Source organism: Meleagris gallopavo, chromosome 23 (genome assembly GCF_000146605.3).
Source record: "Meleagris gallopavo isolate NT-WF06-2002-E0010 breed Aviagen turkey brand Nicholas breeding stock chromosome 23, Turkey_5.1, whole genome shotgun sequence".
In the NCBI taxonomy this organism is placed as follows: Eukaryota; Metazoa; Chordata; class Aves; order Galliformes; family Phasianidae; genus Meleagris; species Meleagris gallopavo.
The window spans coordinates 2859364-2871342 of record NC_015033.2 but is presented as its reverse complement, the minus strand read 5'-3'; the positions used below and the strand labels follow the sequence as shown (position 1 = coordinate 2871342).

The 11979-nt window shown below is 41.7% G+C and overlaps 1 protein-coding gene across 1 annotated transcript; it reads right to left on the bottom strand.

The window, feature by feature from the left end:
• Positions 1-596: 596 nt before the first annotated feature.
• Positions 597-8572, bottom strand: UBE2J2 (ubiquitin conjugating enzyme E2 J2). Its single transcript, XM_003212245.4, has 7 exons — positions 8350-8572; positions 6672-6802; positions 6409-6449; positions 5472-5574; positions 5222-5360; positions 4694-4774; positions 597-3941 (listed from the first exon to the last, which is right to left on the bottom strand). Exons 2-7 carry the CDS (start codon positions 6800-6802, stop codon positions 3657-3659), a joined length of 780 nt encoding a protein of 259 aa, XP_003212293.1. The 5' UTR covers positions 8350-8572; the 3' UTR covers positions 597-3656.
• Positions 8573-11979: the final 3407 nt, after the last annotated feature.

The following is an 11979-nucleotide window of genomic DNA, read 5'->3' as shown; positions in this document are numbered from 1 at the left end:
ATATCAGAGCCTTGGTGCAGAGATGAAGAGTTTTGAAGCCAATGCAGAAGGCACATTACCATTCATTGACACCCACAACCGCTTCATAGGCAGATAAAAACCTGGTGTGAATCTGAAGCTTCCCAGTGCCAACCTGCTGTGAACTCCAGCTGAATGGGGCAATACACAACAGCTGTTAGAACAAATCTAAACGCAACAGCAGACGCAAGAGCAGCTTTGGAATGAAAGCACGCGATCTCAGACTTCTTTCCTTCCACAAAACACTCCAGCCGACCTGTCCTGTGTTCCAGAGCACCTCTTTGCTTCCCACCACCACGTGCAGTCCCAGCCATCCAGCTGCCTTTGGCCCAAAAGCAGATGGAATTACCACCCCACCTGGTGGCAAACCCGTAGAAGCGACGAGTTACTGGAACAGCTAAAAGGAACCAGGCTTCTTCCCCTCTGGGCTTTTCAGAGTGCCCAAGGTGCGAAATAAGGCTGCTGGTGCAAAGGGCTTTCCACTAATAAAAGGTTCCTTGTGAATCCCAACCTGGTTTTGCTTCCTATTTTCGATTCCTTCCCAGCGATCCCTTTGCCAGAAACAGTCCCACAGAACATTTAAATTGTATCATGAATGTTTATTATGAACAAACAACTTTACAATGCAGTCAATTCTACTCCTCAGTACATGCTTGAAGTGAGGTAATTCCTGTGACCTTGAAATTTTGGGGGGGAGAAGAGACTACACATAAATCCAGGATCGTTAAAGTCATGAGATCTTTAAAGGCCATCATTGAGATGTCTCACAATTCAAGTTGCAAAACTTCCTTACCATCTTACAGCAATCTGTGAAATTGCAGCATGAAAGTGAAGGGGCAACCATTTGTTCCAATATCACTGGACACTGAGGGACAGCTTTTATTACATCAAGTAATGCACTGCTTCAGGGCATGGTAACATTTTTGCACGGCAAAGAATGGTTTACTCCACCTACTGACTTTGGTAACAAAAAGATCAGATACTGCATATTATTATAAATGCTTTAAAAAAAGAAACAACAAAAATGACAAACTACACAAAAGGGAATAAATCTTCTGTTACCAAAGGCAAGGAGCAAGGACACGTATGGACATTCTGTAAAGCTAGAAGTGCAAGGATTCAATCAGATATTGCTCCTAGCTTTCAACAGATAGCACCCAAAAAGACTGTCCAATCTCTCTGAATCCAGGGTACTGAAGAGAAACTGCAAAAGCAAAGTAAGGTTTGGGGTTTCTTTGTTGTGTTTGTTTGGGTTTGTTTTAAATGCAGCCAATCCTCACAAAAGATGCAGCATCTCCAGGGTTTAACAAGAGGGGTTTTTTTGTCTCCAATTGTGGCACTTCTTAAAAAAAGAAGGGACCCACCCTCATGCATAGCTTAGTGCCAACTTCTTGTTGATTTCTCCTAAAAGACATTTTGTGATGTGCCATCTCCCAGTTTTACTCATTCTTTCACCTTGGCAAGGTACATTTCACAAAAGATGCAATCAAACCATGCCCGAGGGCTCCTTGCCTTTGTCTTCAGTTACGTGGACAAAAGATTTTCCATAAGATAAATATAGACAACCATTCACAAGCTTTTGTCTGTAGGCGACGTCAACGGTTAAAAATAAAAAGGCATTGTGAGAACACAAACACATTTGAATGATACGAAGATCTATGAGGCAGAACAGCCTCAGTTAAAGGTCCATCTGCTTTGAGGAAGAAAATATAAACAAAAATCACTGACAAGCCACCTGGAAAACCCTTATCACTGCAAGGAAGACTCGACACCCCTCCTTCCTTCACAGTACCTCCACACGGACAGAACTGTTTCTAGATACACATAAAATCGGTGCTTCTCCTTTCACAAGAGCTGATTATGAACATACAAGAGGCAAATTAGTTATAAATAAGATTTGGTAAAACCACAAAATCAAAAAAAATAATCTATAAATACATTTTAAAACCCAGCCTTCTCCACATCCCATCCCCTCCCTCCCTCATCTCAGTAAGAGCTCGAAGATTTTTTTAGTGTAGAGCTGTTCTGCTAGCTTTGATAATTCCTACCCAGTGCAGAGGATTGGTCACGTTTACTGAAGCTCTAAACTGCATGGCTCGTGGGTTTATCATTTAGTTTTGCTTACAATTCAAGATACCAAGGAGAAGCAGAGAGAGAATAGATCTGAAAGGGAAAACAAAACAGTTTAAAAAAAAAAAAGAATCTTAAGTATATGAGGTAATATTGATTGGGCTCTTTACAAAAGACAAAGCAGCTGGAGGCGGAACTTCTCACCCTGTTATCACTTATTTTTTGTAACATTGACAGCAAGTGCACCCTCCCCAGAAGACAAGACATCATTGCCAATTCTAAAAGGCACAGTATGTTCGCCTCTGGAAAAGCATTTAGGTAAAACTAAGCAGGAAAAAAAAGCAGGATGAGTTGAAAAAGTCACTTCAGGCTTTCAAACTATACTCGAGACTTCACTGTTTTATTCGCAATCCTGCAATCTCACCAACAAACAGTATTGCTATCAGCAGAAGAGGAACAGAGACAAACTCGGAACTAGAAGCCAAAAGCTTCTAAAAACTTAGAAAAATCAGTAGTTGGGGCTTTGTGGGTTTGTTTATTTTGCTTTGGGAATTTTTGGCCCATTCTCAAGTAAGCAAGCAGAGCTAATGCCAGGGGCTCACTTCCTTCGGCTTGTGACATTTCAGGTTAATTCAGTTGACACTGAAGAGGCTCATTTGTTACTCAGACAAGACTGAATTCACAAGGGTTGGGTTTACTTCAGTGTTTAAAACCCAGCAATTCCAGAGATGTTCTCAATTTGTAATCAACTCTCCATTGGTCTGTGAACTTTTATTTTTCAACAGTGGCACCTTGTGATCACAATAAAGTATTACAGCTTTCAAATATAACATCTCCCCAAATGGAAATCCCTAAATGAACGAATCCAAAACAACACTGGCTACCTCCATTCACACTAAAGAGCAATTCAAATACTTTTCTCAGGCTAACCATTCCTCCAGGCTGACGACTGCACCCCCTGTAGCCCAAATAAAACCTCCAGTTACACGGTGACAATTTAGACAGCACATCAAACACACACAGTGTTATTCTCCCCACTCATCTAATCACTACTGACTAGATATGCAATGATGTTCATTCTATCATAAAAATGAAAACACCTATCTTCTGTAGCATCCATGTTCACATGAACCAAATCCTTACGAAGCCAGCATTTTCTCCACTTGACTCACCTTCAATTGTGTACAGACTCTTCCCTAATGAAACTAAAACAATATGCACCACGTGTGAACTTTTAAAAATTGTTCAATGAAGTAAAAAGCTTTATTTGCTTCAGATTTTCAAATCTCAAATAACAGATGGAGAAGTGCTATAAAAATCAAAGCACTAGAAATGTTGGTGTTTCATCAATAATGCTTTGACTTGACAAGAGGATCTGCGAGCAGAACTTCGTTTAGTTTTCTGACTAACTGAACATACTCCACTTCCCAAACTCAAGACATGAGCCAACCAAGATTTTACCTGTGATTTGGTAACACAAAATGTTTATCCCAGTGTCAAAAGTCAGATGCCCAAAGAGTCCCACTCACTCAGCAACTACATCTAATTTGGTCTTGGATTTATTCTCCTCATTCTTGCGCTATGCTTCTCAGTACATATTTGACTGTGTAGGCAAAGGCTGCAAAACCAACTATGACAAACAAGTTCGCCAGAGCTCCACCTAAGAGTCCATGGTTACGGTTGGCCTGCTGGAGGCCAGGGTGGTTGGCAGGTGCCAATGGAACGTGCCCATTAAGAAGGGGGATTCCATTCTGACCATAGTGTGCTTCCCCATCAGGGACAACATCTGGTAAAGGGAGGGATGGAGGTCTGCTGTTGAGCTCTTCTTGTGCTTTCTGTTTTTGTTTAATCTCCTGGAGGAACAAAAAAAAAAAGAAGAAGAAAAAAAAAGGGAATAGCTGAAACTGAAAGTGGTGAAGCTTTTGTGTGTTTTGAACAGATTTCAGAACTTGAGTTCTTACAAGGCCAGTTATACAAAGATTAGTCCTACTTCAACTCAGCAGACTACACACAACTCTAAAATATTGGCATCATAGCCATGTCTGCTGCACGTGTAGCAATCAAGGCTATAACAACAATATGAAATACTAACAGCTGTTTACGAGAGTGGATAGCGATAGGATAAGGGGGACGGTCTTAAACTGAGACAGGGGAGGTTTAGGTTGGATATTAGGAGGAAGTTTTTTCCCCCAGAGGGTGGTGAGGCACTGCAACAGGTTGCCCAAGGAGGCTGTGGATGCCCCATCCCTGCAGGCATTCAAGGCCAGGCTGGATGTGGCTCTGGGCAGCCTGGGCTGCTGGTTGGCAACCTGCACATAGCAGGGGGTTGGAACCAGATGGTCTTTTTCAACCCAAGCCATTCTATGATTCTAAGTATGTGTTTCAATTCCCTAGACAGTGGATCTTTGTTTAAGAGCAAAACAGTTCAATTTCAGGATTCAAGCTTTTAATTCTTTCACAGTGCAAAAGTGACTTTTAAAAGGCCTCTAAGGTTGATAAAAGTAGACAGATCTCAAAAAAGTCCTAAACAACGAGCTTATAGATCTACACAGAGAAGGTGAAAAGCTAAAGAAAACCAAGTTACTACATGAAGGAATGCCCCTACCTCCACCACTTCAGGGAAGAGCTCACAGAAGACTTTATCTTTTAAATTGAATGCTAAGCTTTGTGCAGCAAGTTGTCGTTTCTGTGAAGGAAAGAAGAATTATGAGCATATAAACCAAATTAATACAGTTCAACACTGCATCTGGTTCCTTCCCACACAAATGGTAGAAACTAGTTAGATACTTTACACCATTTGCAACTGCATACCCATCAATATTATTCTGTACATTAGGCATTTTTAAACTCAATCTGTACTCCTGATCCTTCATCTTATGGGATTAGTGTGTTGTATTGGCATCCCTGCCACTACAAGCAGCAAAAGTCCTATCCATGCAGTTCAGCAAAAAAGCATTTCAAATTTTACTTAGAAATCTGCTGCCCAAAACTGCCTCGATTCACCCGCCCATCACATGCAGCAGATAAGATATCAAAACATCAGCTGTCACTGTTGTGTTAACCTAGAGGTCACATTCAGTAGTCCCTAAACTGAAAGTAGCCCAAAAGGTACGTCGTGCAACGTGGAACTTACTGCAAACTCTGAAGTCTCTATGCTGCCCAAGGTGGGACCCTTTTCCACCATGAAACTAAGGAGGCCTGTCAGGATTGTTGAGACTGACCAAGCTGGATTCCACGTATCAGGGTGGAAATCAGTGATTGAAAGACATAACCTAAAAAGACAAGACAAAAAGGCATTTTATTTTTGTTGTTAGAACTACTACATGCTTTACATATTGCAAAAATGGTGCTTATTGCTTGAAGTGTTAGAAGAAAATCCTTACCTTGTATTACACTTAAACCTTCCATTAGGTGTAATCATATAAATACTAGGAGGTTTAAAAGGAAATTCTCTGGGGAATATTAGTTTCCCATGATAATAGCCACCTGCATTACACAAAGAGATGAATTACTTAATTTGCATTAAGATGAAGTCCTAAAGGTATTCAAATTGGGCTAAATAAAACCCTTTATTTGTTTCCCTGTCTTCCTCACACTGGAGGGATGAAGCACATCATTTTGTGCCTCTAAAACAACCCACACCTGCAGCTCATTTACTCTGGAGACAATTCCCCCACATCTGTATTACAAACACTACTTTCTGTTTTCTAGTCTGTCATACATTTAAGGAACATCAGCCAAAGCATATTTAGCACAACACCAATGCTTCAGATTATCACAAACACAATTAACTGCAAGTGAAGATCTACGAAGAACCTGAACTTCAAAAGCATCTTGTGAAAGTCTCCACAAGATACCATGAACAATGAACCACACAAAATTAACACAGCTTTTTCTGGTCCTCAGAATTCTCCAAAGAAGTTCATAAAGACAATACAGCTCTCAGTTCAGTGAGAGATGCTCATGCATTAAGGCAAATAAACCATCCTAAAAAAAACCCTAAGAGATGAAACATTAACAAAATGAGGCTTTATGAAGTTATTTTGACTGTCCTAAAACGAGTTACCTAAGTTAGTTAATAGAAAGTTATCTATCTTCGGTGTAACATAATGTGGTTTCACTATCATGCAAAGAGAAAAATTAACAGTTGCACCCCTAACTCTTTTCAATAAGCTACCATGCTAGTCACAGACTGCTTTGTAACTGCACTCACAGTTCTCAGGGCTATTTACCATAGCTCTGCTTTGCCCATTCAAATTCAAAAGCCATGCAATTACTGAGACATGCCAACCAATGCCCACTTTTGCTTCATGCCTTTACCTTCATAAGGAGTTGTTTCAGGTCCCCGGACAACATAGTGCCTACGACAAAGGAGAAAACACAAACAGTGTGAGAGCCTTCACACAATCAGCCATCAACTTCTCTAGAAAAGATGATGACTAGCATCACTTTAAGAAGTTTCATATGTCACCTCCCAAAACCAAGACTCTCCTACAATCCGTAGGGGTGAGGGAGTCAGACTTGATGACCTGGAAACTCTTGTTCTCTCCACAAGTGCATGAACAGTTTGTTCTAAGCCTTACCATTCAAGGATATTAGATGGGAGGGGTTCTGCACAGATATAAGGCACTGGATCTTTCTTAATTCGAAGGTAGTCTTGTTTAAGTCTCTGTGTTGCTGTCGTTGGTGCTCTCTTATTACTGTTGTTGCTCATCTGGTTTTCAAAAAATATACACAAATACAATCTCAATACAATCTTAGCAGGTGTAGAGCTATTATGCTTTCTTGAATACAGCTCCAATTTTTGCAATATCTACCAGACACTTTTTCAAAACAGTCACCATAACTTTTAAGTAGCAAGAAATTACACACAGTCTTAACCAACACACTCCCAAGAGAAGCTGTACATCACCCAAATGGGAAAAATACCCCTTCCAGAATACTGCTGTGTAAGTATGTGCACAGAATTGCTATCATGAAAATGAACTGCACTACAGAACCCATTTAAACTGTTAACAGCCATTCCTGGGCTTAGGCTGGGCACAAATCACGGCCATAACGTTTTAAAGGGCTTAGTCCTTTTCAATAATTCATTTCCCAAATTAGTTACAACATCCACGATGCAAATCTGCCTGTGATTTAAATTCATTTACTCTATCACAAGCAAAAAAAAAAAAAAATAATACAGTAATCGCATTACTGGCTTTGAGAGGGAAGAATTTTAAGTTCAATCTGCTGCCTGCTTAGGGTTCAGTTAAGAGAACTTCTGAGGCAGATTATTCCCTTCCAAACAAAGAACTTCATCCAAAATGAGGCAATTCAGTGTGAAGAATGGAAAATCCATGCTGTTTTCAAGACAAAGAATGTGTCAGCCCTTGCAATGCATCTACAGAGCAGACATCAATTAGTAAATGCTACTTAGCTCACTTTCCCTCACAGAAGCATAACAAGTTACTTAGCAAGTCAGTTTCTTTCAAGGCTCTAGAGATTCAGGGGAAAAATTGAGAAGGTTTTATGAACATTTTATAGAAAGATCATTTTCACATATGATAGCAGGGTTGGACACTAGAAAATACCTTAAAGCTTTCTACTCAATTCAATACATTCAGTGAAGTATATTTCTAGAGAACATTTATACCACTAACAACAACTACGTGTGGTCAGATACAAAAAACCCTCCTCAAAATAAACACTCTTAACCTGGCTTTCCGTAAAAGAACTGTAAGTCACTTTAACATACAGTATTTTTCTTGAACGAAGTAGCACGTTCTTTAAATACGTCTCTTTAAATACCAACAAAAAAAAATTCTAGAGAAGTCAGCTTGGACTTTAAAGCTGAGATTAAATCATGCCTTTTAAATTAGAACAAAAAAAGGGAGCTTTGTAACAGTGCCCTTCACCACAGTTAGCGAAAATAGACTGAAATCGTCCAGACTAATGCACAACTACTGGGGTTCCTACACCCCTTGGAGCCTTATCCGAAAGACCCTTCGCATTTTAAACACTGAAGACAAACCAGAACGTTTACAGAAGCTACCAGAGGACACCGATTTTCCATCAACACAACACAGGCAGGCGGACCAGGAACTAAACCGAGGCCATTCGATCCCAGCGATCCAAATACGGAAAGGCAGCTCCCAGGAGACCGGAAAAGAAGGCAAACGGCGAGACGGAGGCCTGCCCTCATCTCGGCTCCGGGTCCCTCGAGGCGGAGGATGGGAAGCCCCCGCTCTTCGAGTTCGCCCTGCAGGCCCCACTCACCTCTCCCTGCTAAAGCAGGCCCCTCCACCGCCGGGTCGCTCCACCGGCTTGCAGCCAGCGGCCAAGCAAGGAAAGCAGAGAGAGGAGGAACGCCGAGAACGGATAGCGGGCCGGGCTGAGCCGGGCAGGGCTGGGCTGAGACCCCAGCACCTCCCGCTGCGGCACGACCGCTGCTTCCAACCAAGATGGCGGCCCGGCGAGGCGGAGCCGGCGCAGTGCTGCCGTCTGCTTCCGGAAATGAGCGGCTCCACTTCCGGTGTGCGTGCTTCCGGGTCGGCTGACTTCCGGGTCGGCTGACTTCCGCTGTCCGTTCCGCAGCGGGCGCTTCCCCTGTGTGCCCAATGGAGGGCAGCAGGAGCCTGCAGACGTATTGCAGCTTTTTGTTCTTTCTGCTGCTGGAGCGCTTCGTTCTCTGGGTGGTTTGTCAGCAGCCAGAGGGAAAAGCACTGTGCTTCTCATTTACACTGTGTGAACTGGGCATTGTTACCTGGAGGGCCTCAGAGTTTGGGTTTTGTGCTGTTTGAGCATCAGTAAACGTTGCTGAACTGTGTTCAGTCTTGCCTTTTAAAAGTATCTATCTTCATTCAGGGAAATGCAAAACTTTTACAAGTCTTTTTCCTTCTTTTGATTTCACAAAAGAAATTTGAAAATCTGAACCCTATAAATGCAGGAGAACATTTTCAATCTGAAGTGGTTCCACATCACTCCATCAACTGCAGCTGCAGCTCCCCGTGTACACATGCGGGCTGTGATAGGAACTAAATCACTCAGGGTCGTTTTGTTTATGGTATGCTGACTGATCCCATTCCTCACAGTCTGAGTGTGCATTCAGACCTAGAGATATCCCTGACCAAGGTTCTTTCACAGATCTTTTTGTAAGAGTACAGGATGTTAACACAAACTCCTTGGCCAGGTTCCGTTCGAGTAATTATGTTCTGCCTTCCTGAATTCCCTTCTAATTTCAAGTGCGTGTGAGATGCCTCCCTTCCAGGCCTGCCTATGACCAATGAATACCATTTGTATCAAAACACCTTGCTGCCTTCTGTCTAAATGTGGTTCCATTTCATTGACAGGTGTTTCTTTCTCCAGCTGAGGGGTCTCATTGCTCTAAGTACCACACTGGCATTTACTGAAGGAAGTTGTCCTATGCATTTCAGCTAGAGGCAGTTCCTCACTTAAAACTGAGTAACCTCCCTCTGGTGGATATTTTGTCACCATAACGCATGTTTGCTTAACAGTGTTCCAGAAGTACAGTGCATTGTTATCCAGTAGATTATACCATTTTGAAGAAGCCAGACCCTTTTGATTTCCTGGGAAACTGTTCCCCATCATTTTGTTTTGATAGGGAACTGATAACTTGTTCCTAAACAACTTCAACCTGGATCATTATCTCAAGTTGCACGTAAGGGCTGTGATGGTTCCCAAGTCTCACTGATTCGTTGTTGATCATGAAGCAATCATTCTGTTGCTTTGAAGCTACGATTTTCTGCTCAGAGAAAGGCAAATATTATTTATCTGCCTTTAGTTGAAGCATATGTGCTTAATCATTTGTTGAGCGTCATGTATTTCAAGCTCTCTGGCTTAAAGGTTCTGCAGCAGCAAATGCCAAACATGAATCATAATCCATGTTTTCCATAATCACTGCTTTTATGATAATGATCAATGTTGTTCATTTATAGGTCAGGTGAATATTTCCAGGCATCATACTTCTGTTGGATTTTACTTCATTTTCTACAGAATAAATTGGAGAGGCAGCAGGCAATCGCTGGCCTCAGGTGACCCAAATTTAGCCTGAGCACCACAGGTGGAATCCTCAATAAACCTGCTGAACCCAGAGCTTTTTTTTTCCTTTTTATTTCCTCTCCTGCCTGGTGAAGGACAGGATGACCTCCTTTGTGATGATTGACGTGAAGCTATTAGTACTTACAAATTAATTCCAGCCTGTTTCTGAGTCAGAAAGAGTAAAGGTCACTCCTCTTCCTTGTTTATTCCCCTGATACTAGATAACGAACTCCATCACCAGGATTCTGCTCCCATTCACCTCTCCATCCTGTGCTTCCCAAAGGATAATTGGCACACAGCTATCAGTGGCCATGAGTGGCCTAATGACATCACCAAGAGATGAGCTATGACATACCAGTTTCTCTTTATTGTTCATCGCTTTCACTCAGAGCCTTTCACTGCTTCCGCATTTGACATTTGTATGATTGCCTTTTATATCTAAAGTGCAGCATGCCTGGTATTAGAATGTTATTAAGCTATTACTTTGCAAGATGGATGTATGTCTTCAGAAGCCATTATAAAGGCTGTGGTTTTGTTGCTGTTGAAATCCCATTAAAGAAAGGTAGTCCTTACAGTTAATCATTCTTCACAGAGATCACTTGGAATTTCAAAGCACGTTTTTGTGTCTAAACATTTTTTTTGTTCCCTCTTTAAAATGACAATTTTGTCCTGAAGTATTGAGGCTGAATAGAGCAGCAATTTGTTTTCCTTCGGTGAGACACAAAATGAGCCTCACTGGATGGTCTGATTTGCTCATTTCTTTCAGCCAATATTCCTCTGCATGACCTACAGGTATTGCTCCCAGCACAGCTGAGCCTTTCAGTGATGAAGTGTTTCCTGCCCTATAGAGGTCACTAAGCAACACAGATGACTTTAGGATTTATGTCTGCCAGCACAGACTCTGAGTAACTTGAAAAATAAATATATGTAAGAGATTATCAGAAATAAGACAGCAAGGCAGCATGATTTCCAATAGCACCCGGAATAACAGCATGGCATCCCATCTCTCAGCTTACACTGAATATTCATGACAACATGTCCCAGAGAATCTTCCCTTGAGGGGTGCTCGGGGCGTATTCTGAAGTCTGTGACAGATTAAAGTGAGCCTGCTCTTGTTCATCACAACAGCAAGAAAATACAATCTCACTCTATTTGTACTCCAATATTGTATTTAATGTGTAACAGATATATATAGCAGATGACATTCTTGAACAAAGAACAAACCTAGCCGCAGGGGCAAAGCAGAGGATGTCTTGAATGGAGCTTCACAGGTAATTGCTGCTGACCTATCAAGTCAAAGTCGATGTTCAGGCTGCTCATGTTTGCTGCCAAAACCTTCTGGAAGACTCCACTGAGAAGTGCCAGAGGTGGAGAGGAGAATCAGGGTGCTTTATGTTAAGCCGCTTTTCAAAATTAAGTAATAAGAAATGCATTACTTACATCACTGGCCTCACTGTGTCCTTGTGTGATGAGGAAACGTATGTGTTCTGTCAAAAAGGAAGAGGGAATTTGAGGGGAAAAAAATATTAAGTAGAGGGGAAAGCTTTCTTGGTGTACATTCACTTCTGTTTTTATCTGTAGACCTCTGTGTTACAAATGGATCCAGAAGTGAAAATAATCTTTGGATCTTATCCTCTTATGCTGATGAAGTGGTAAGAAAGTCTGTTATGTGAAGCAGTGTGTACTGCAAGGAGCTCATTCAATGAGGCTGGAAGCTAAAGGCCGAAAGATGTGGGGTCTAATGCGTAGAGTTCCCATGGAAAATACCTGCAGGGTTGTTAAATGCACAAAGAATTCTGTTTGTCTAATGCAGGAGTAGTATGGACCGAGTTAAAGTATCAGGTGAGA